Source organism: Anguilla rostrata, chromosome 13, assembly GCF_018555375.3.
Source record: "Anguilla rostrata isolate EN2019 chromosome 13, ASM1855537v3, whole genome shotgun sequence".
Lineage (NCBI taxonomy): Eukaryota > Metazoa > Chordata > Actinopteri > Anguilliformes > Anguillidae > Anguilla > Anguilla rostrata.
In genome coordinates this window covers 10,569,371-10,591,987 of record NC_057945.1, presented here as the reverse complement: position 1 = coordinate 10,591,987, position 22,617 = coordinate 10,569,371, and the positions used below count along the sequence as shown (strand labels likewise).

General features: G+C 41.9%; 1 protein-coding gene across 2 annotated transcripts in view; it reads left to right on the top strand.

The window, feature by feature from the left end:
- The first annotated feature begins 374 nt into the window (after window positions 1-374).
- Window positions 375-22,617, top strand: part of mmp24 (matrix metallopeptidase 24) — a 31,692-nt gene continuing 9,449 nt past the window's right edge. The window contains exons 1-7 of one of the 2 annotated variants that reach the window (XM_064305553.1): window positions 375-852; window positions 13,635-13,783; window positions 15,533-15,649; window positions 17,582-17,913; window positions 19,331-19,492; window positions 19,987-20,204; window positions 20,626-20,764. In XM_064305553.1, the coding sequence (XP_064161623.1) occupies window positions 727-852; window positions 13,635-13,783; window positions 15,533-15,649; window positions 17,582-17,913; window positions 19,331-19,492; window positions 19,987-20,204; window positions 20,626-20,764 (1,243 nt within the window). In that variant the 5' untranslated portion in view covers window positions 375-726. The remainder of the gene's footprint in view (window positions 853-13,634; window positions 13,784-15,532; window positions 15,650-17,581; window positions 17,914-19,330; window positions 19,493-19,986; window positions 20,205-20,625; window positions 20,765-22,617) is intronic. The other variant, XM_064305554.1, reaches the window with a different exon arrangement.

Here is a 22,617-nt window from a genome sequence, read left to right as displayed (position 1 = left end):
ATATAATGTTTTTAGCATGTATTCATATTTGAGTGCAGCCATGGGCTGGACTGAGGACCCTTCCCACAGAATGTCCTTATACTGGATCGCAAACAGTTTCTGTCCACATAAACAGGTCCCCACAAACAGGGTTCAAGAATTTTAATTAAGGAACAACAGAAAAGAAACTTGTTTTCTATCTATTACAAACTATTCTATAATTATTAATGTACTCACAGAAGCAAATATGGTGTGTGTGTGTGTGCGTGCGTGCGTGCGCGCATGTGTGTTCTGTTTTGTCGCTGACTATGTTTGTATGGTCGCACACAATATCCAGTTGCAGTGCACCATTAAGGAAATACAATTGCCCAATACAGTACAGTTGCAAACACAGTGGAATCCAATTCCATAATTAAGTATTTAGCTGGAGAGTCTAATGCTTGCCTATGACAGCGCTTTTGCCTGTGAGTGTGTAGCTGCGCGCTCCCAGCTCGTCTGTTGATGCGATTCGTTGCTACAGCATTCAGTGAGACCCGTTCGCCAGCTCGGCACCGCCTCCGCTCAGCGTGCAGCTTTAAGAAACTGAGTCTGCGCAATGGGGTCCCGAGTTTAGTGGTTGGGCTGCGGTGAAAATTAACCAGAAAAATATAGAATAAAGGAGAATCATTCTACCAAGGAATAACGATTGGACCCAGGACCTGAGACTGGAAAGCCGAGGCAGACTGAGGGGGGAATTTGGGGAGAGCCATGGCGGGGGTGGGAGTGAAGAGGAGGAAAGCGGGGCTCCCTGGTTTCTGCTGGAAAACCTGCTATTTTCATATTTTATTCTGGGTTGTCTCAGTCTGTGGAGAAGAGAAGACCTTCATCGTTGAGGTAGGTCAGAAGCACCGAAACGAGGGATGCTATAGTTCAATAACATGACAGCATTTATCTCCACTGTATTCCTCAATGAAATACATCCGACGCAAACACAGAAACCGCATCATTCTGAAGAAATTAAGGTTTCACATCTACTGATTGCAAAACGTGTTATTTATGTGAATATTTAGCGGGATTTATTTACGGACTATAATCATGAGAGCGCGGATGTTGTCAAATGAAGATGGGGAAAAAATAAATAAATAATGATGCAGTTCAAAAAAACAACTTGAATTTTTTTGTCCTGATAAACAGTTCACTGCTGTAGAAAATGTAGTTTATTGGCATACGTTGCTTGATTAGTGTAGCTCATAATACTGCATTAATGTCACGCATAAATATGCAATGTAAATCATTTATAGTTTTACAGTAAATGGGAGGCTGTACCCTGCTCCCTGCACTGGAATGCAGGACTGTAAATGAAACAGCCTGATCTGTTGTCGGATGAATTTCTAGGTTGATGAACAGACGAGTTTTCTTGAATGGACCACTGAATATAAATTCGCCCTCCTTAATGGGATCTTCACAAACACTGATTAACACTCTTATCTTGAAATTTTCGCCGAAAAGCATCGAGTTATTTCCAATGAAATGAAATTCATTAGAATAAATAATGCGTATTTCAGACATTCTTATGATTTTTCACCGTTATTTTGTTTTGTGTTTGCTTTAATGACAGTTTCTTTGTCTACAATTAGGACTTTGGCGGCAAACGAGACGAGTTTTTGTCGTCATTACTGATATTAATCAGATGAACTGGGCCCACATATATGTAATTTCATATGCGTAGTTTGTATTAATCTAAATATTAAAGTACCTATCAAATAAATCTCACTTTCACTGGATTTGTTTTTCACTGCAACAATCCATTTTAATGTCGTTTACCTCTATTACAGTCGTTTGGTTTTTATTCCAACAAAATACGCTCAGTCTGTGGAAATGTCCAAGCAACGCCGAAACAACAGCCTTGCCTTTCAAGTGTACAGAACAAAGAATTCAGAATTTTTCATGATTCCAAATATAGCGTCTTCCATAATTTATCGAAACAGCAAGGAGACGCGTTAAAGCAGATTGGCACTGGTGACACAGAAAGAAATCTTACTGCATATTCAATAAAACAATTTTCTAACCGCGTATAAACAACAACAGGGGCCATCTCCTTTCAGATGTAACCGTGAACGTATTTGCAAACAGGTCCGAATGCAGTACATCGCTTGTAGTGTGTTCATAAAAACACATAGTGTACCCTACCTTTAGCTCTGAATGGGAAGGGAGTAACACCGTTTTATTGTTTGTCTCGATCTCTTTTCTTTCTACGAGTCAACCCATTGCTAAATACAGGCACATGATGCATTTTGGTTTAGGTTACTGCTTTTGTTTTGATTAGCAGCCCATATGAAACAGATGTAATTGCTTGCTTGGGGTCCAGGATATATTTTCTCATAGCCATGTCACATCCATTTTATGTATCTATTTCATATCCTTATTACATGTTATGTCCAATTGTGTCCCATAGACGTATGTTGCCTTAAAATAAAGTAAAATATGTATTTTTCATAATGCATGGGATAATGAAGCATTATGTGCTTTGACACAATCTTTGTTGTTAGCTTAGCGTGTTCAGGAGGTATTGTTATAACTGGCCCATGATATCACAGCTCATGCACATGTGCTCGTCCTCAGCTTTCATTCCTGGGAACGCAGAATATTCCCTTTGGCAGTCGTTAGGTGGGACCGGGGGCAGTGTGTTGGGATACACCACTGCTTTAACATGGGGCAGAATTCTTCTTTAGAAAAATGCCTTTAGTTTAAACCTGAACTGCACGCTTTGAGTTTGGACTTACACTGTACAATACAGATCTTTGACATGTAAAAATGACTGAATTCTTCTCATCAGAAATGTTAGAGCTCCACCATCTCAGTTTCTGTTGTACTTCTAGCTTTAATGGTAAAAAAGAAGCAGGGGGAAAAAACAGACTGTCTGTGCTACTGTGAGGCAGTTCACCCTTGCTTGTACAGTAATAAGTCTCACAGTTCACCGTAGATATTTGTCCAAACTGATGTCAGTTAGGGCAACAGCACAAAGTGTATTGTACACAGACATCTGGAGGAGTCCTTATTGAACTGTGTTAGATATGTAAATGTGCTCATTGAACCAGAAAGTCCTTGCGTTTTTTCTTGGTGCAGTGCAGAATTTCTACACTCATGGAAAGTGCTGATGAGTCTGATGATGATGATGATGATGGTGATGATTATGAATATAGTTACGGTTGTGTTAAGGGGCAATAGCTTCATATTTAGGGCTCTTCTGGTGGCTAATTCTTGAGGGAGGGGTCATCAGCACACCCGTTAGGCACGCCGAGGACAATGACAGAGGGCTGTCAGCCTTGTGCGAAGAGCCACAGTCCTGTTAGAGACATTAATCATTAACATTCCTCAAAAGACTGTATATGCCCGGTTTTGTCACCAAACGCTGTACACACTTTAATATTTTAGTGCTCAAATTATGTTTCAATATATATTGCAGATGTATCGTAACGTATTTATATGTTATATCTTCAGTATTTGATGCTACTGTTCATGCACCTCACATACTGAAGCATTTAGAAGAAAATAACATGTATTTGAATTATTAAGTCGTATAGCCCTACTGTGAGGTATTTTTTATGCATTTTTGTAGTTTGTGACACTGCAAGAGGTTCATTAAAAGGAGGAGGATATGCATGTTGTTAGTCCCATCTTTCCAGGTACATTTTCTGAAAAAAAGGAAGGAAAAAAGAAATTGAAAACAGAATTTTCCCTCTCAAAGCAAATAAGCTGCCTCCATTTCCTAGTAATGTACAATAATGTGTATATCACTTTGGCAATAGAAATGGGGGGGTGGGGGTGTTAACAAATACATAAAGCCTGTGAATGTTATGAAGCCTATTACTGAGGGGCTGATGATTTCATAAAATCTGCCTAAATTTAGCAAGAGGAACAGAGCTGAAGGAGGAGCATCTAGAAGGCTAAGGCTAGAGAAGTTTTTTTGAGATTCTGATTGTGAATGATAAGTAGTTTTTGGTATGAATTCAAATGTATCTGGGGTCTTTGGTCTCCAGCCACGTATACTGTAGGGTCCTGAGGAAGTTATCATTAACAGGAGCTAAGCAAGCACAAAAGCTCTTGATTGTTTCCTTAAGATCTGATTGGCTAGTTATTGAAGGTCTGCAGAACAGGCAACTTAGATGCTATATTCACTACATCTGCAAAACAGAAATAGACTGTGTTGCTTACTGAACTGTTTGTAACTTTTAATTATCTCAAAATAGGCGTTGCCCATATTTTATTTGATACTGCATAGTTCTAATTTATTTTAATCTTTCAATCTAAACATCGTGTGTTCATGTTGTCTCAGCAGTGCAAGAGCAAAGGGCAAAATAATGAAAATGCTGCATATAATAATTATATATATATATATATATATATATATATATATATATACAAATCAATTTTGAAATGGCAGTTTTTAACTTTTTGTTACCATCACCAAGCTAAACAGGATGATATGATTTACGTATTAATTGTATACAGCAGTACTGTTATAAAACTCATAAACATGAATACTATTTGAGATATTTTAAAATAAATAAATAAATAAAACTGATAAAGGAATACTTGGAGAGTACCGAACCACAGAAGACAACAAAGAAGTGATGACAGCTCTGTTTCGGGAAAAACATAACACCAGAGGGAAAATGACTAATAAACGAATACGTCCTGTTGGGTATGGTCAGGCTAATGACTACTTGTAATTCCAAAAGAACAATTCCTGCACTGTAGAGATGCAGTGCAGTCTGTAAGTATTTGGACAGTGACACTATTTATTATTTATTGTTTTTGTTTTGCCTTGTACGCCAGCACGTTGAGTTTGAAATGAAACAATGAATACAAGGTTGAAGTGCAGACTGTCGGCTTTAATTTTAGGGTATCTACATCTGTATCAGGTGATTCATGTAGGAATTACAGCCCTTTTTACTCATAGTTCCCTCATTTTAGGGGACCAAAAGTAATTGGATAATTGGCTGATCAGCTGTTTCTTGGCAATCGGTGTGCCGTCGCATCATTAGTTCACGCACAAGAAAGCTAACAGTAGGTCTAGAGTTCATTCTAGGTGTGGCAATTGCATTTGGAGTCTGTGGCTGTTGTTTCTCAACAAGAGGGCCAACAAAGTGTCCGTGGCAGTAAAGCAGGCCATCATGAGGCTGAACAATCTGAATAAATCGACCAGAGACCCAGCCAAAACATTGGGTGTGTCAAAATGAACTGTGTGGTACATTGTTAAAAAGCAAGCTGCACTGGTGAGCTCAGATGACAGGACAACACTTTAAATTGTGAAGAAAAATGCCTTTTCAACTGTTGAACAGATCAAAGACACTCTCCAGGATGTAGGCATAGATGTGTCAAAGACTACCATAGAGAGAGAACACTACACCAGCATAACCTCAGTGGTGCAAATCACTGGTAATCCTCAAGAAAAGAATGCCCAGGTTGGAGTTTGCTGAAAAGTACATTACTGTAGATTTCTGGAACAAAGTCTTATGGACAGATGAGATAAGTATTGTACCAAAATAATGGAAAGAGGGAAATGTGGAGAGAGAAAGGAATGTGATCCAAAACAACCCATTCATCTGTGAAACATGGAGGCAGTGTAACGGCTTGGGCATGTATGGCTGCCACTGGAATGAGTCACTTCTCCTTATTGATTATGTGACTGCTGATGGCAGCAGCAGGAGGAATTATGAAGGTTACATAAACCTCTTATCTGCTCAGATCCAAACAGATGTCTCAAAACTCAATGAACAATGCTTCAGGTTGCAGCAGAACAGTGACCCCCAACATACTGCAAAAGCAACCAAGGAGTTTTTCAGGGCCAAAAAGTGGAATGTTCTTGACTGGCTAGGTCAATCACCCAACCTGAATCCAACTGAACATTCTTTTCACTTGCTGAAGACAAGACTGATAGCTGCAGTACAGACCTGGCAGAGCGTCACCAGTGTATATACACAATATTTGGTGATGTCTATGGGTCGCAGACTTCAGGCAAACATTGAATGCAAAGGATTTGGAACCAATTACTGAATACAATGACTAAGATTATGTTCATCTGTCCAATTAGTTTTGGTCACCTAAAATGGGGGAACTGTGTATCAAAGGGCTGTATTTCCAATACAGATGACCCAATATGGATATAAATGCCCTCAAAATACCCTCATATTCATTGTTTCATTTCAGATCCAACATGATGGAGTACAGAGCCAAAACAATAAAAATTGTGTCATTGCCCAAATAGGTTTAAGTTTTCAAAGGTAGAACACTGATAAATAGTTTAGCTTGCAACGGTGTGTTGCAGCAGTGCACACACGAAAAAAAGAAATTGTCGGACAGTGGTTTCCACACATTACTATTGAGTGTATGTGACTTCAACATACTTAGTAATATTGTGTTAAGCCACTGTCCACAATTTTATCAATTAAATTCACAATTGACACACATGCATACAAACACACATCAGGACACTGCTGAAACATGAAATATTACGGTTATGGATTCCAGGCAGCAACTTCAGAACACATGTTCAATTGTGAGTAAAAAAATAAAAAAAAGACGTTAGCATTAGCAAGACACTGAAGGCAGTGGAGATGATTTTTTGTGGTGTCTGGGTTGTCACATTGTTTAATAAGGGCTCTGCAGCGATTATTATCCCTGTGTTCCTGCAGTGTGTGTCCTGCCTCTAAGCTGGAAAAATGGCTCTCAGAATTGAGATACGGACTTTCGTTTCCACCAACATTAGTTATATCGGAGAAATTACACAACACCCTACAGAAGATGTGACTGCTCATCCAATAAGTAATTGCAGCATTTTGGAGTGGTATCAGCTCAATATCCCCTGCATGTAGAAATAGAGCTGTGTACTGTGTAATGTTCAGACAACTGGATGAAGTTCATTTATTGGATGAAGTCCATTCTCAGGATTCTCAGAATGTTGTTGGACTCAATATGATTGGCTGCAATGTTGCAAATGCAACATTTTTCAGACAAAAAAAGTCTTATTTGTAAGCTCAGTGATGCTGTTGTCATGCATAGTTTAGCTATAGGGTTAGATTAGGATAGTATAGCATAGCCACATTGCTTTGGAAGAGGCTATCTGCCTACATTGTTGTTTTTGGGAGCTCTTTTCGTTTTCTGGATCTGGGACTGTTTACCTAGAGAACCCTGTGTCTAAAATAATCATTCAGAACTTTGCAGCAGCACAGAGCACTCATTAATTATATGCATATTTGCAGAACAACCATGAAAATATGATCACATGAAGCTGATACTCATAGTCCCACAGATACCTTAGCGACTGAGGGTAATAAAAAAGGCAGTGGGTCCTGTTACTGTCTATCAGGCCAAAACTGACGGTCTTCGATTACATCACATGCATTTAGCTGGTGCGCTTATCCAGAGTGACGTGCAGAATGAGCATCAGGTGCAATCTCTGTGTTCCTGTTTATCTGCTGGCTGTTTTAAATAAGATGGCACGATAGGTGTCAGCCCTCCCCACCCCCTCACACCAACTGTTGTCTGATAGCCGTCATGAGGGCCCCCCTTTGATGATTACAGAACATCGAGGTTTATGAATGTTCATGCTTGCCACTCAAAGGTATTAAGGTAATATTCCTATATGAGAGAATAACAATTACAGGCCACTGTACAATTCTTGGCAATATGATTCAATAGAACACAGGCTGGCTGAGACCGGACACTGGGCAATATGACTGGATAGAACACAGGCCACTGCAGGACATTGGCCGATGTTATTGGATAGAACACAGGCCACTGTGGGTTTCTGGGTGATATGATTGGACAGAACACAGGCCAGTGCAGGACAACGGGTGATATGACTGGACAGAACACAGGCCCGTTTCGATGCTGATCAATATGATTAGGCTGTCGGCTGAGATCAGCAAATTGGGCTTTTATGTCAGTAATAGTATTTGTCAGATTTTGGCGTCCGGCGTAACAGCGATGTTTAGCAGCGGCTGTGGTGCCCACGTGACGCGGAGGGTTCAGCCCGGTTTCAGAGAGCCAGAGATGAGGATGAGTCACCCTGCTAATGTGTGTCTTTTTCCAGGAGCGGTCAATAGAATTATGAGATGGGCATCTCAGTGGGATCTAAAGTGGCATTAAGATCTCTGGGATGGGGGACAGAAGCTAGCTTAGAGATCACGGTGTAGCAGTGTTTAGTAATAGCAGTCTTTAAGAAGATTGGTGAGATAAGACAAAGCACTGGGAATGTGGGGAAGTCGGTGGTATCCGCGATGCTGCAGGGAGTTATGTAATATTTAAACTCTTGGCCTATATACTGGAGATTACTGTGAGATATTTATTTCTCGCCTTTTTTGGAGCTTGATGTTTTCCAGCGGTTGGAGCAAGTGCTTTGAATCCCAGAAACTGTTTAAAATACAAGGCCTTTTTCAAAACTGTTGTTGCAAGGCTTCGATAAAATGCATTCTTGGTAATGGATAAATAAAACCCAATGCTATTGCTATTTTGAACAAGAGCTACAGTTCACATAGAATGTCAGGTGTCAGTTCTTTGGTATCAGGTAAGCAATGTGAGAGGTGAAAATTCTTTCATTTATTTATCATGCAATTTTCTTTGAAGCTCATCTGCAACCTTTTGTTAATGTACTTCATATTCTGCACCAAGAGTGATTCATTTGAATAGACTGTGATACCGTGAAGCACAAGCAAGTAGCATGAGGTGTAAAACTGTAACCAGAGTAAAAGAAACAAACATTTTGTTCTTGGTTTCATACCTTCTGTCATCCAAATACTGGAACAAACACTGCGAAACAAGACATTGGAAGCACATCGTTCGCTTTGTTCAAACCCACACAACTCAGTCCTTCCTTCTGTTTTTTTTTTCCAGTTTTAATAATCACCATAGAAACAAGGAGCGATGTCCACTGTTCTTTTATTCGCTGGAAACAGTTAAGACGCCCACGTGGCCCCTACATTTTTATAGTGTGCGATAGTGATGACTAAATCAAGATACAAACTGCTGGGGGGAACGGGAAGAGTTGGTTATAACTGTATGACAGTAGCCATCAGTGCAATCTGCTATAGTAAACTAGTATTCCAAAAACATGACTAACATTGCCAAAACATATACAGCTACAACATAAACACACATATTCTTTTAATGGTTCCTTATTACCATTAATGTGCATGTTTAACACAAGGACCAGCAAAACAAATCAGGAGTGTCCATCCTCCTTACAAAGCAAATGGACATTTTAAGGAATCAGTTTGTTTTATTTTTATTAGGTGCCATTGTTGGATTGCAATAGTCTCAGAGCGTATCTTAGATGTCAATGAAATAATATTAGGAGCACCATTACATTTTGCCAACCCAAATTGAAATGGCTTCTTGAACATTTGTAATGCATTCCCTGAAGTTGTCATAGATGTAAAGGCGGTTATTAAGAGATTTGGTTGCCCCTTAATACACAGTAAATTATGAGAAGCATTAGACTTCAGATTTAATGAGCTGCATAATGGATATCCAGGCAGGCTCACTTCCTCGCTGTGGTGCATTGTTTGCCGAGAACTAATTTAAGGACAGCTGACATAGTTGCCGTGACCAAAAGTATTATTCGTCCTGAATACGTCTCTTCCAGAGAGCTCGCTGAGAGAAGCATAAAGGAGGAAATGACACCGCTGCTCCAGATGACTGCGAAACAATGCCCTGTGTAATATCAAAGACCCCGCCGCAATTCCACTCGCGCCATTAGTTTACTTGGCCATTACTGGCTGTATTACTGTGATGGAGATCTGGGAGTGTGTTTGTTTTCCTCCTGCTTTACTTTTCTTTTTTTAATTCATGGCTTTAGATATTGGCTTTCAGATATTATTCTCCTGTGCAGGCTAGGGGTTCAATAGGGCCAAAAAAAACCAGGGTCACTTGTACTATTGTACTTGCTATTGTTGTTGATGATGATGATGAGGATGATAATAATAATAATAATAATAATAATCCCATGCTGATATCCTGGCTGGGGTTGTTGGATGCTGATATCCTGGATGGTGTCATTGGATGCTGATATCCTGGCTGGTGTTGTTGGATGCTGATTATCCTGGTTGTGTAGCCTGGTTCTAAGTCTTTGCAGTAAAGCTGTAGATCAGCCTCCTTTGTTTGCTCGAGATCTCTCTCCTACTCTTTTAGCTTCCCCTCCCCCCTCATCCCTGCTTCTCTTTCTCTCTGTCTCTGTCTCTCTATCTCTCGCTTACTGTCTGCTCTGTTTCCTCTGCTCACCATCCAGCCACCCCCCCTCCCCCCATCCCTGAAAGACTGTGTGAGGTAGTTTTGTTGGCATGGAGAGGCCATGTGCTTACATCACACTCTCTCTCATCGACCACCTCGCCATGGCCCGTCATCTCGCTGTGGAACCGGAGACGCCAGACGCGCGGTCGCGATGCGCTGCCGATCGATGTCCGCCATTTCTGTATTGGTCACCTTTTTCAAAGATGGCTCCCTGATTATCTTTGTTTGCAAGGTTAGAGGTCTTATGCAGCCTGGGTAATCTGTGAAGATGCCTTTGTCCGATTATTTCTCCAAAGAAAGAAAGAGGGGAAAAACAGGATGGCAAAAAAGAAGAGACAAAAGATGAAGAGCATCCTGCTGCCTTTGCTTGTGATGCATCAGCAGTCGTGCATTCTGTCCCGCATGCTGCATGCGTTTGACCTGTGTGTCACTGCGCAGGAAGACTGCGCAACTGTAGCGATTTGGTGTAATTTGTTTTGTTTTTTTTACTTGATGCGATATAATACAAAAAAAGATGACGATTAGTTAATTTCACAGTAGAGATAATAATGCGGCCATTAAATGTTTGTGAAGTTTTTCATTTGCAGTTTGTTTATGGAATGTATTTTGAGCAGGTTCTTTCTGTTCTAAGAAACATCTGAAGTGTCCTTTAGACTACCCACAGTTGCTCACGCACGAAGATGAATAAGGTGATGAAAAGATCTCTCAGACAGGAAGTATGTTTCGCTGGTGGCGAACAAGAGGGAGGTCCCACCTGCTGGGAATTTAATTAGTGACATGTGAGGGGCTCCCCTGGGGGGTCTTGCATCAGTCCACATATGTCTGCAGGCACAGGATACGAGATGCGATGTAAAGGGCAATATATGTCACCCCTGGGCAAAATCTGCCTCGCGTTAAATGAGTATAACCACATCATAATAACCTTTAACAGATCAGTGTTTATAGGATAAAATGAATAAAAAGGATTTGTGTTATATAGAATGGCCATGCTCTGTGGACGATATTTGTACTGAATTTGTATTTCATCCATGTTCTCTGTAGCCCATATGACTGACATAATGCACTGGCTTCTATTTTAGTTGAGGCCTATTGCATGTTCTGCAAAAGTGCAGCTCAGATCCAATAGGAATTGAGGAGCAGGCTTGCCTGATCCATATTCTACACTCAGCCATGTCCTCCCTGCCTCTTCTCCGTACTCTTATTCTCCGTGGTGCTTGTTTAAGATGCATCGGATTTTGGCAGCATTGGGTAATATGCTGCAAAAAAAATAAATAAAAATGTTGTGCTCTGGAGTCTCCAGCTGTTGCAAACACGCAGAACTTAATCAAGAGCTGCCACGAGGAAAGCAGAAAAACAAAACAGATTGTGCTCATCGCCTAAATGATATTGCCAGTGCTAATGTTGTGTAACTTTAACTGGCTGGTTCTGTTGGCAATTGTCAGTACAAGTTGACAGTTGCCAGTATATAGCAGGGAGAGAGAGAGAGAGAGATAGCGCTTTTGGATGGAGTTCATTGATCACGGAAAGAGCACTCTACAATTCTTAAACTGGTATTTAAATTACTGAGAAGTTAACACGTCGTTTTATGTAAGAGTTCTGTAGAAAACTCTGCATTGGCAAAGACATATTTTTTGCACAAAACACATATTTTCATTTGGCTCCACCCTTCTGCTCTGTATTGACTGCAGGGTTATGAATGGTGGCAGCAACAATTTTCCTCATTCAAATGCATTCTCCACCAGTGGCCAAAGTGACAGTTTATTAGACCTAGATTCTCATTCTCTGCTTTTGCTGTGCTAATCACAGCATAACCAAAATTAACTGCTGACATACAAAGACATATATTCTAAATTATGAGATTAAATCAATGACAATATGCTAAGAAATGCCATTCGAGTGATTTGTTAAATGTAATGTGTAAATCATAAAAGCACTGTTTGTGTGTATGTGCACACTTGTGTACCTGTGTGCATGTATGCATGTTTGTGTGGTATTCTTGTTTTATATACACTTGGAAAGTTAAGACACTTGGAAGAACGTTTCCTCTGTACGCTGCCTGTGAGGCTTAGAGTGGTTCACAGCTAGCTGCTTCTGTCACTTGGTTCTTGCTTGATTCTGCTGGTGTCCTCCACTTTAATGATGCTGTAGTAATTGTGGCAGAAAGGCGCTGGTGAATTATTTAATGTGAGCGGTTTTCCCCGGAGCTGCTAGCAGCTGCTAGCGGAGCTGTGCGGCAGGAGCTATGGAAGCTCAAAAATAAAAGATTTTTTATTTTTTGTTTTTTTTAAAGAAAATTGTGAGTGTGCAGTTTGCACGGAAAATATTAACATATGTAGCAATTCGGCTGTTAATCCATGTGTGTGTGTGTGTGTGAGTGTGTGTGTGGTTTTTATCCTATTCCATATTTAAATGTTGTTTTCAGATGTAGAAGCACAGCAGAAATGTATGTAACCATCCCTCAGTCTGCAGCCAGCTACAGTTCCTCTCTCCCTCTTTGAGGTGGCGGGAAGGATCTGTCGATGTGATTCTTGCTTTAAACCTTTCGGTTACCCACTGTGACTCATTTTGTTGGTCTCGGATTACAATGTACAGCACAGCCTACATATTTACTTTCTGTTACATTTTTTCTCTACAAGTACAGTGCTTTTTTATTATGTTAGTGCTGTCATCATACATAATGAATAATATCATCATGCGTCAGTTTATAAATATTTAGGTGTTCTCAGAAATGCAGCTCGTACACATTTTAGTTCCCAGGGTGTTGTCTCGTACTTCATGTGATGTGCGATGTAGGCTGTTGCGAGCTGTGTGAGTGTTCTACTGGTGCTTCAGCGGCAACTGTGGTTCAACCCTAGTCTTCAGTAAGAAAACAAACAACGGCTCTCACTTAAAATAATTAGGGAAAACGAGGGCAATGGGAATAACAATGAGAGAGTGAAGATACATGAACCCTATAAAGGGTATAGGTACAGTGAGCTGTCACTCATAGACTGGTTCCAACTACACAACTTATTGGCCGATACTGTTGAGCATAAGATTGCTCCACCATGGTTTTATGAGACCTCACGTAACTGGCTGCAGAGGGCCTTTGTCTAAGATCAACACCAAAAAAAGTCTTCATTGTATCCTAAATTAGCATAATTTCAAGAGGTCTAAGTGGAAACCTTCCAGCTAATCAACCAATCAGCCAATCAATCAACAAACCAACCAATCGACCATTCACCCAACCAACCAACTAATCAACCAGTCAACCAATCAATCAAGCAACTAGTCAACCAATTAATCAATCAATCAACCCACTGTGTTTCAAATGTGGTATGAAGTTGTCCAACTGGATTCCTTAGTATTACCGTGTGATTCAGTTCTTTTTTCATTTCTTTCAGACTTGGCTGAAGAACTATGGCTACCTGCTCCCGCACGACATCCGGACCTCGGACCTCCGGTCGGAGAAAGCCATGCAGTCTGCGGTCGCTGCCATGCAGCGCTTCTACGGGATCCCGGTCACGGGGGTACTGGACCAGACCACCATCGAGTAAGTGTCTGTGAACCGTGCGATGCTCCGCACCCCTAAACCATAATTTAAGGCACAACAGAGGTGCGCTGCTCGGAACGTTCTAATCTGTCTTGCCCGTCGTATTGGACTGAAGTTTTTATCTCTGCTCTGCAGTTGCATGTTTGTGTAATGCTGTGTGGTGCGGCGCACGTGGTGTTGCAGATAAGGCATTAAGAATCGCTATTGAATCAGCTCAGAGAACTGAGCCGGGCACAGACTAAAGGCCACTTTCTAATGGAATATCAATCTCCAATCTGCAGAAGGTGCAAAATTCTGAACCATGTCCCTTATTATAAGCGTAAATGGAATGCATTTCAAATGGAACGTTTTGTGCACATTATTTATTGATTGAAAAGGTCTTGTCTGGGACATTGTAGTAATGTTTAAGAATAAACAAAAGTATATAATTCGATTTTTTTATAATCATTATTGCAAACTAGCCAGTTACCTTGCTTATGTTTCCTTGGTACATTACAATGAATAAATGGTTCTTCATTTTGAAGAAACTGGTATTAATTAGCTGGCTACAAGGTCACCTCTTTGCTTCCTGCCATCTGTACTTTGAACTTAAATTTTAGAACCACCTCTCCAAGACTGGGGAGATATGATCTGATAAAGAATCTAGGAACAATTTACCCCTTGTGCTAAAACAATAGTTCTGAACAGCCGAATAAGTGACATTGTGAGGATACAGAAGTAGCCAGTTTGTTTTATTTATGTAAAACTAGCTTCCTTCTTGCCAACTATGCCTGTCACTTGTAAGAGACAGTGGGTGGCATGCATTTGTGTTTGGTTGTTTATATGGACAATTTTTGACGTTTTCAGTTTTGGTCAATTTGTGTTAGTAACGCTCAGCATTACTGAGCATTACTAACACACTCAGTAACGCTCTCTGCAGTGTACAACACTCTCAGTAACGCTCTCTGCTCTGTGTACGACACTCTCAGTAACACCCTCTGCTCTGTGTACAACACTCTCAGTAATACCCTCTGCTCTGTGTACAACACTCTCAGTAATACCCTCTGCTCTGTGTACAACACTCTCAGTAATACCCTCTGCTCTGTGTACAACACTCTCAGTAATACCCTCTGCTCTGTGTACAACACACTCAGTAACGCTCTCTGCTCTGTGTACAACACTCTCAGTAATACCCTCTGCTCTGTGTACAACACACTCAGTAACGCTCTCTGCTCTGTGTACAACACTCTCAGTAATACCCTCTGCTCTGTGTACAACACTCTCAGTAACGCTCTCTGCTCTGTGTACAACACTCTCAGTAATACCCTCTCCTCTGTGTACAACACACTCAGTAACGCTCTCTGCTCTGTGTACAACACTCTCAGTAATACCCTCTCCTCTGTGTACAACACACTCAGTAACGCTCTCTGCTCTGTGTACAACACTCTCGGTAACGCCCTCTGCTCTGTGCATAACACACTCAGTAATACCCTCTGCTCTGTGTATAACACACTCAGTAACGCTCTCTGCTCTGTGTACAACACTCTCAGTAACGCTCTCTGCTCTGTGTACAACACTCTCAGTAATACCCTCTCCTCTGTGTACAACACTCTCAGTAATGCTCTCTGCTCTGTGTACAACACTCTCAGTAATACCCTCTCCTCTGTGTACAACACACTCAGTAACGCTCTCTGCTCTGTGTACAACACTCTCGGTAACGCCCTCTGCTCTGTGTGTAACACTCTCAGTAATGCCTTCTCTGGCCTCCAGGTGGATGCGGAAACCACGCTGTGGGGTCCCTGATCACCCCCGGATCAGCCGCCGGAGGCGAAACAAACGCTATGCTCTGACAGGCCAGAAATGGAGACAGAAACACATCACATACAGGTACAGCTTTCTCACCTGTACTCCATGTGAGCGTGGGACAAAGAATCTATGCTGGTGGATTGTACTTTGAGCAGGTGTCCTTCCTTTTCTTTTTCTTTTTCCAACCAGATTAAAAATAAGAGATTTATGAAGTTGCAACAAATGTTCACGTCCAATCTAAAGACGAGGTTCAACTACCTTAAAACAAGAACCAGAACCAGAGATGAAATGCCAGACCTAGATGCAGGACTCAGATGCCCACTTCCAACTGTTACAAACTTCTTCTCAGGTTGCCCAAAACCAACTGCTAATTGAAGGAAAGCCACATATTTTATGTAGACACACACACACACACACACAGACCCTCACTCACACACAGGCACACACATTCACACCTCCAATGGCCACTTCCCCCCAGTTCCTACTCTATCTTCTACTCTACTCTATCTATCTCCAGGCTATGCTGGCCGAGCGCTTTGAAGCTTCCTACGGCTGTGAATGGCCAAATGGTGAATTAGATGTCTGACACTATGAAATGATGCGTACCAAATATGCAGTGGGATTAAACAATGACTGGTGAGCTGATGTAATGTGATTATGTACTTTTTGTGGGTGGATTCATTTGTGCTGCCCTGGGTCACTGTGCTGTTATGAATCAGTGGCTTGCACGGGGGTGGAGCTCCTAAGCAGTTGAAGTTCCTGCTGCAGCTCTTTCTCTCCTAAGCAGGTGGAGCTTGTGCTGTTGCTCCTTCTATCCTGAGCGGGTGGAGCTCGTGCTGTAGTTTTTTCTCTCCAGAGCGGGTGGAGCTTGTGTTGTAGCTCTTTCTCTCCTGAGCGGGTGGAGCTCCTGCTGTAGCTCTTTCTCTCCAGAGTGGGTGGAGCTTGTGCTGTAGCTCTTTCTCTCCAGAGCGGGTGGAGCTCGTGCTGTAGCTCTTTCTCTCCAGAGCGGGTGGAGCTCCTGCTGTAGCCCTGTCATCTCCCTGGCTCTCTGCCACCTTTTTGAGTGTTCTGCTTTTTTTCCCCCACCATGCATATTAAATTTGCGGCCTCTGAGTATATTGTGCGACGCTGTGCTTATGCAATCCAGCGCTTCTTACTGAAATGCTTCCTCCAGAGAGCAAACGGGCAGGTAGCAGAGGTACAGCACAGTGCTTATTCTGTGTTTCTCTGACAAAGTGGGATTCTGTACCTTTAAGTGCCCCCTCCCTCCCCCCCCAGCAGAAGCTCTATTTTTAGAGTCTGTCTGGGCTACTGAATGTGATTTTGTCTTTGAGGACTGTCAGTGAGCATCAGAGCCAGGCCTGCTGAAGCAGACTGTGAATCAGTCATTTTGCATGAGCCACCTCCTGTCTGCCTCGTTCCACTGTGCTGTACAGCTGTACTGGGTTTTCACATTTTGGGAAATATTTCATGAATGTATTTACTGCGGATACTAATCGATTTAAACAAGCTTGTATCCCCTCGCTCCTCGAATTTGAATGTGAGTTTTAGCCTATGCACAAGGTGGTTTCTCAATATTTGGTTTCAGTCATACCTCCTAAAATAATCTCATACATATGTACATTTTAACATTAAAAGTAAAAAAAAAAAAAGTGATGTAGTGGTCTCAACTCCAGACACTTATCTCTAGGGCAAGACTCCTGCAATCTGATTGGTCTAGCAAGATTTGCCCAGCAGTACGTTACAGGTCGGTGGGTGATTTGGATGGACTCATCATCATCCCAAATTTGAGCCCCACCCATAAGAGGTCCTGATTCATCCCCAGAACTAACTGAGCAGCGGGTTATTAATGAAGCGCTTCCCTAGAAGAGGCTTACCTCACATCGTAATGCCAAACTAGTCAGAACTCACGGAGCAGTGGAGTTGTGAGACTGACAGGCGAGGCTGCTACCTTGGTAATGACACCATTCAGGTGAAATGTGACAGCTCTCCTGTCCTCCCTTGCCTCCACAGCATACACAACTTCACTCCCAAAGTGGGGGAGAAGGACACGCAGAGGGCCATCCGCCAGGCCTTCGATGTGTGGCAGACTGTCACGCCGCTCACCTTTGAGGAGATCCCTTACTCGGAGATCAAGAGCGAGAGGAAGGAGGCCGACATCATGATCTTCTTCGCCTCTGGTTTCCACGGCGACAGCTCTCCCTTTGACGGTGAAGGAGGCTTCCTGGCCCACGCCTATTTCCCGGGCCCCGGAATCGGAGGGGACACGCACTTCGACTCGGACGAGCCTTGGACACTCGGCAACGCCAATCACGATGGTAGGAAATCAGCCAAAATGAGACTAGGTGATCATTGCTCACAATGTTCCTGACAATTCTGGGTTATTTAATGCTGTCCTCTTGTCTACATTTTTGCTTTACTTTTTAAAGTAGACATTAATAAAACAGACAAAAGAAAAATGATTGGTAAAACTGAGGGAGATATAAGATGAACCAAAAGAGTAAGATTATTCAAAGTCACCAGTGAAGGTCAGTAACTAAAAGGTCTGAGAAGTACCACACTGAAGAAACTCACTGATTTCTAATGCCATTCATTTGTCTTCCATTATCAGTGCTTTAATGAAATGCCATAAATGTCTCTACAAATAAGATGTGAAATAATTTATCTTCCATTATACTATAGATGCTTATGTTCTACCTTTCTAAAATTTCACTAAATTTTCTCACAATTATATCATAACAGAGCAAAGAATTGACTATTTTAAGATATTTTTCTGAATACGGAAAAAAGGAGTATAACAACTGCCATCAATGAGAAAAATATATTAAATATATTAAATTAATTCTGAGGAAGGCTTTTTTGAAAGAATTTGTGATGACTTTATTTCATTGTTATTTCTGCTTCTTGGCTGGAGATGTTAAATATAAATTGGGCATAGGGAGATCCATTATAACAGGCTTTTTTAAGGAGGAATCTTAGATAAATTGAAAACCCTTGCACTGTGTTTTTTTTTTAGTCAGTATAAATGTAATCCCTATTTTAATTTTTAAATTTAATATTATTTGTGTTCCATTGCTACTTCAGAGATGTTAGCAGACTGTACAGTAGCTTTGGGAACATGCAATTCAATGAAAAGAACACAGACAAAGGAAGGCAGAGAAGAACACCCTGCACTTTTGGCTGGATGTAGAAAAGAACACGACAACGGCTTTAACTTGTCAGTATGTTTTACTGTAACTGAAATGTCAGATGTGACTTGTGTGGAAAAAACCCTTCTGTGTATTTAGACTGCAGTACTGTACACTGTTTGCAGAATGGATTGAACGATGAAACATTGCTGTATAAATGTTTCTCCTGCATCACAACACACTGGCTACCCAGTGCATCCTGAAAGCTGGGTCAGCATGTACATTCTCTACATGCTGCAGGACGGTGCAACATGGCTTTACCTGTGCTATGCAGTATTTGGATAGTGACATCAAAGGAGCTGGGCATATGGGGCACCCTGTAAATAGAAAATGCTTAGCGTGTGCAGTGAAAGGCAAGTGATTTGCCGACACAGCAACGCATCCCATGGTGTCCCATGATGCACCTCTGTCCCATGATGCACTGATCATATTCCATGATAGATTTTAAACATTTGTCTTTCGAACATTGTCTAAAACTGGTACCAAGGACACCGCTGGTGAGCTGCAATTACTGGTCACTGTTCTTCTTCTGTGCTGTGGCACAGGAAGTGACCTGTTCCTCTTTGTTCCACAGGAAATGACTTGTTCCTGGTGGCGGTTCATGAGCTGGGCCACGCCCTGGGGCTAGAACACTCCAATGACCCCAGTGCCATCATGGCCCCTTTCTACCAGTACATGGAGACACACAACTTCAAGCTACCCCTTGACGATCTTCAGGGCATACAAAAAATATATGGTATGTGGACCTTGTCACATCTCATATTTCAAAATGCCCTTCAATGTGCAGATTCTATGTGTAATCATCTTCATTTGGAAATATTACATGAACATTTGAAAATGTATTTGTATGCAGTCCAGAGCACAGAAGCCTTGAGCTCTCTTCAATTTGCAGGCTGGGTTTAAGCCCCAGAAGAGCCAATGTGATAACAGTGTGCTGATTAGGCAAAGAGTGCTTGAGGAGGTAAAAGCCCTCTATGTCTCAGGCTGTGTGTCATGTGGGATATGAGGATGAAACTCCCATAAATGACAATGGTTCTCTTCCAAACACCCTTCAAAGAAAGTTCTTTCCGAACGTCTCCGCCATATGCCTCCCAATGACAGCGATGCTCTATCCAATGCCAATGGTTATATACCAAGCACCTCCCAGTGAGAATGGCCCTGAACCCAGTGCCTCCCAGTGAGAATGTTTCCATTTCAAAACACCTCCCAACGACAGTGGTTCTATTCCAGGCATCCCCACCGCCATGTTGGAGCCCACCAGGCCCCTACCCACACTCCCCGCCCGCCGGACCCACTCCACCTCCGAGCGGAAACACGACCGGCAGTCCCGACCACCACGTCCACCCTCCGGGGACAAGCCGTCCTCTCCCGGTACTGGAAAACCCAACATCTGTGACGGAAACTTCAACACTGTGGCCTTCTTCAGACGTGAGATGTTCGTTTTCAAGGTAAGATCCATTTCTTCAGTTTCAGGTTCACCTCTATTATTATCTGACCTCTGCGTGCTGGTTTTACTAGCAACACCTAACTGAACCATGACTCAAACTGTCTGATGGATAGATTACAAAAGACATGTAGCACTGGCTATTTTAATATATAGTCTTCTTTTCCATATTCAAACGTAAATATTGACAGAGCTGAACACTGTGAATCTTTTTTTCCCAATGTCATCACAGATGTTCTTCAGATTGTTTTATAATGGAGAACGTTCTGTTTGTAATATTATCTGGATTGCGCATAGAGATGTACCGTGTACTATGTAATTGTCTAGTTTGCAGTCAGTAGGGATTTTGTAGGAAGTGTCCTAGTTTTTCTGCATGCACCAGATAATGAGTCCTGATTGATGTACTTTGTACTGTTTTCTTTCAGGACCGTTGGTTCTGGAGACTGCGCAACAACAAGGTGCAGGAGGGTTACCCGATGCAAATCGAGCAGTTCTGGAAAGGCCTTCCCCCTCGGATTGATGCGGCTTACGAAAGATCGGATGGAAAGTTTGTCTTCTTTAAAGGTATTTTCCCTTTCTTTCCCATTGTTATCCCTGCTCCAAGACATGAAAAAGATCAGTCTGCTGAATAGCACAGTGGAATTGTGTGTGTATGTGTGTGTGCGTGTGTGTGGATGTCAGTGTATATGTGGTCGCAGTTTATACACTGTCCTTTCTGGGCTCTCTCTGCTCTGACTCAGAGCGCATGGTGAGATTACTTTGGAGGCTGTCGCAAAGCGTTCAGCAGTCCACAGCAGTAGCAGAGCAATCACACACGTGTCATAGCACAACCGTGGTGCAGACTGTTGACTGGTCGGCAAGATAACCAGCCTTTTTGAGAGGATTGGGGGATTCACAGAGGAGATAGCTTTGCAGAGACACCTCCGTGAGGCTAAAGTGCCATCACACAGGGGACATTTTCTACATCCGGAAGCACAGTTAGCTTGCCCAGGCCAGAAAATGAAAGTTTTAAAATATTATTTCAGTTTTAGTCTGTTTTTGATAGGACCAGACAGATTTTGTGTGCATTGAAGGATATTTAATATTCCTACAAGTTTTTGACAACCTGCTAGCTTAACAATGGCTGCTATAGGCGCATCGACAAATTTAATATAATAAAATGAAAGACTCCATTAAGTGAACTATCCCTCTAAGCTCATTCCACACTCCTGTACCAAAGCTACTATTGCTCCTGCATGTGGAAAATTATCTATCTAATGTGCCTCTTCATCCTGGAGAAGTTCTGCCTCCTGTCACTTAAAGTATCCGCAGGACCCTGATAGGGATGTGGAGAGGCGGCACACCACTCTGTCGGGAGCTTTAATAGGAAGCCCACTACCGTGCGTTTGAGGCTGCAGTTGCCTGCATGTGACCATGGTGCCACAGCATTTGTATATAAGGGATTTGCGGTGTGACTAGCGCTTACTGCCTGTGTAGGACCCTGTGCTTGGATGTCTGGACAGCTTGCCAATGACCATGCATTTGGAGCTTTAACTGTCTGCTCCTGATGGCAGAGGCTATTCATAAAGGTTTGAGGAAGGTTTTCCACAACGAAAAAAGGCTGACTGTCAGCACGCAGAAAACAAGCTCTGATCAGATAGGCTAGCTGTCGTTTCTAGCTGAAGGTCGGCCAGCATTTTGGCGATCGGCACTGGAGTGGTCCACTATCGTCCACTGACTGTTCGTCAGTCATTTTGTATCCTTTTAACAGCTGATCTGCATCTAATCTGCCTGCTCTTCACCGACAGCTAGAGGAGCGCTTCAGGTTGGTTTCGCAAACCACTGATAGCCCAACGGCTGTGCTCCACTGTTACCTATTCTTGAAAATACTACATTCTTTGATTCTTAAATGTTGGTTACCACAATTTTTCAAGCATAATCAATGTTTTTCTTCTGGCAATTCAACACTTTATCATTGCACAGCATTAAGAGCATACATAAACAAGAGCATGACATGCTAGTAATTTGTTTTAGGCAGGTGGATTTTATTTTGAATTAATTGGGTAGGCTAAGCCTTTACTTCTTTGTAACTAGGTACCGTTCCATTTTTCTTGAGATGAGTGAGCTTTACTATTAATACTGAGATGTTCCACAATTATGGCAGCTTTATGTAAATATTTGTAAACTGTCTTTTTTTACTGCCATATTTGTTTGTTGTTAAATGTGTTCTATTAGGATAACTGCAACTAAATGAATTGAACACAGTAGCCCACCACTATGAGCACTGACAGACAGCTGAATAGGAACCCCCAAACACACTGGTGGCCAAATAATAAGCATATGCAAAGCAGTCTGTTTAAATTACGAATGTGTTCAGGTAATAATTACATTAGCAGATGTCTTCTGTTTATACAAATCCAGTCCAAATGGTGTCAACG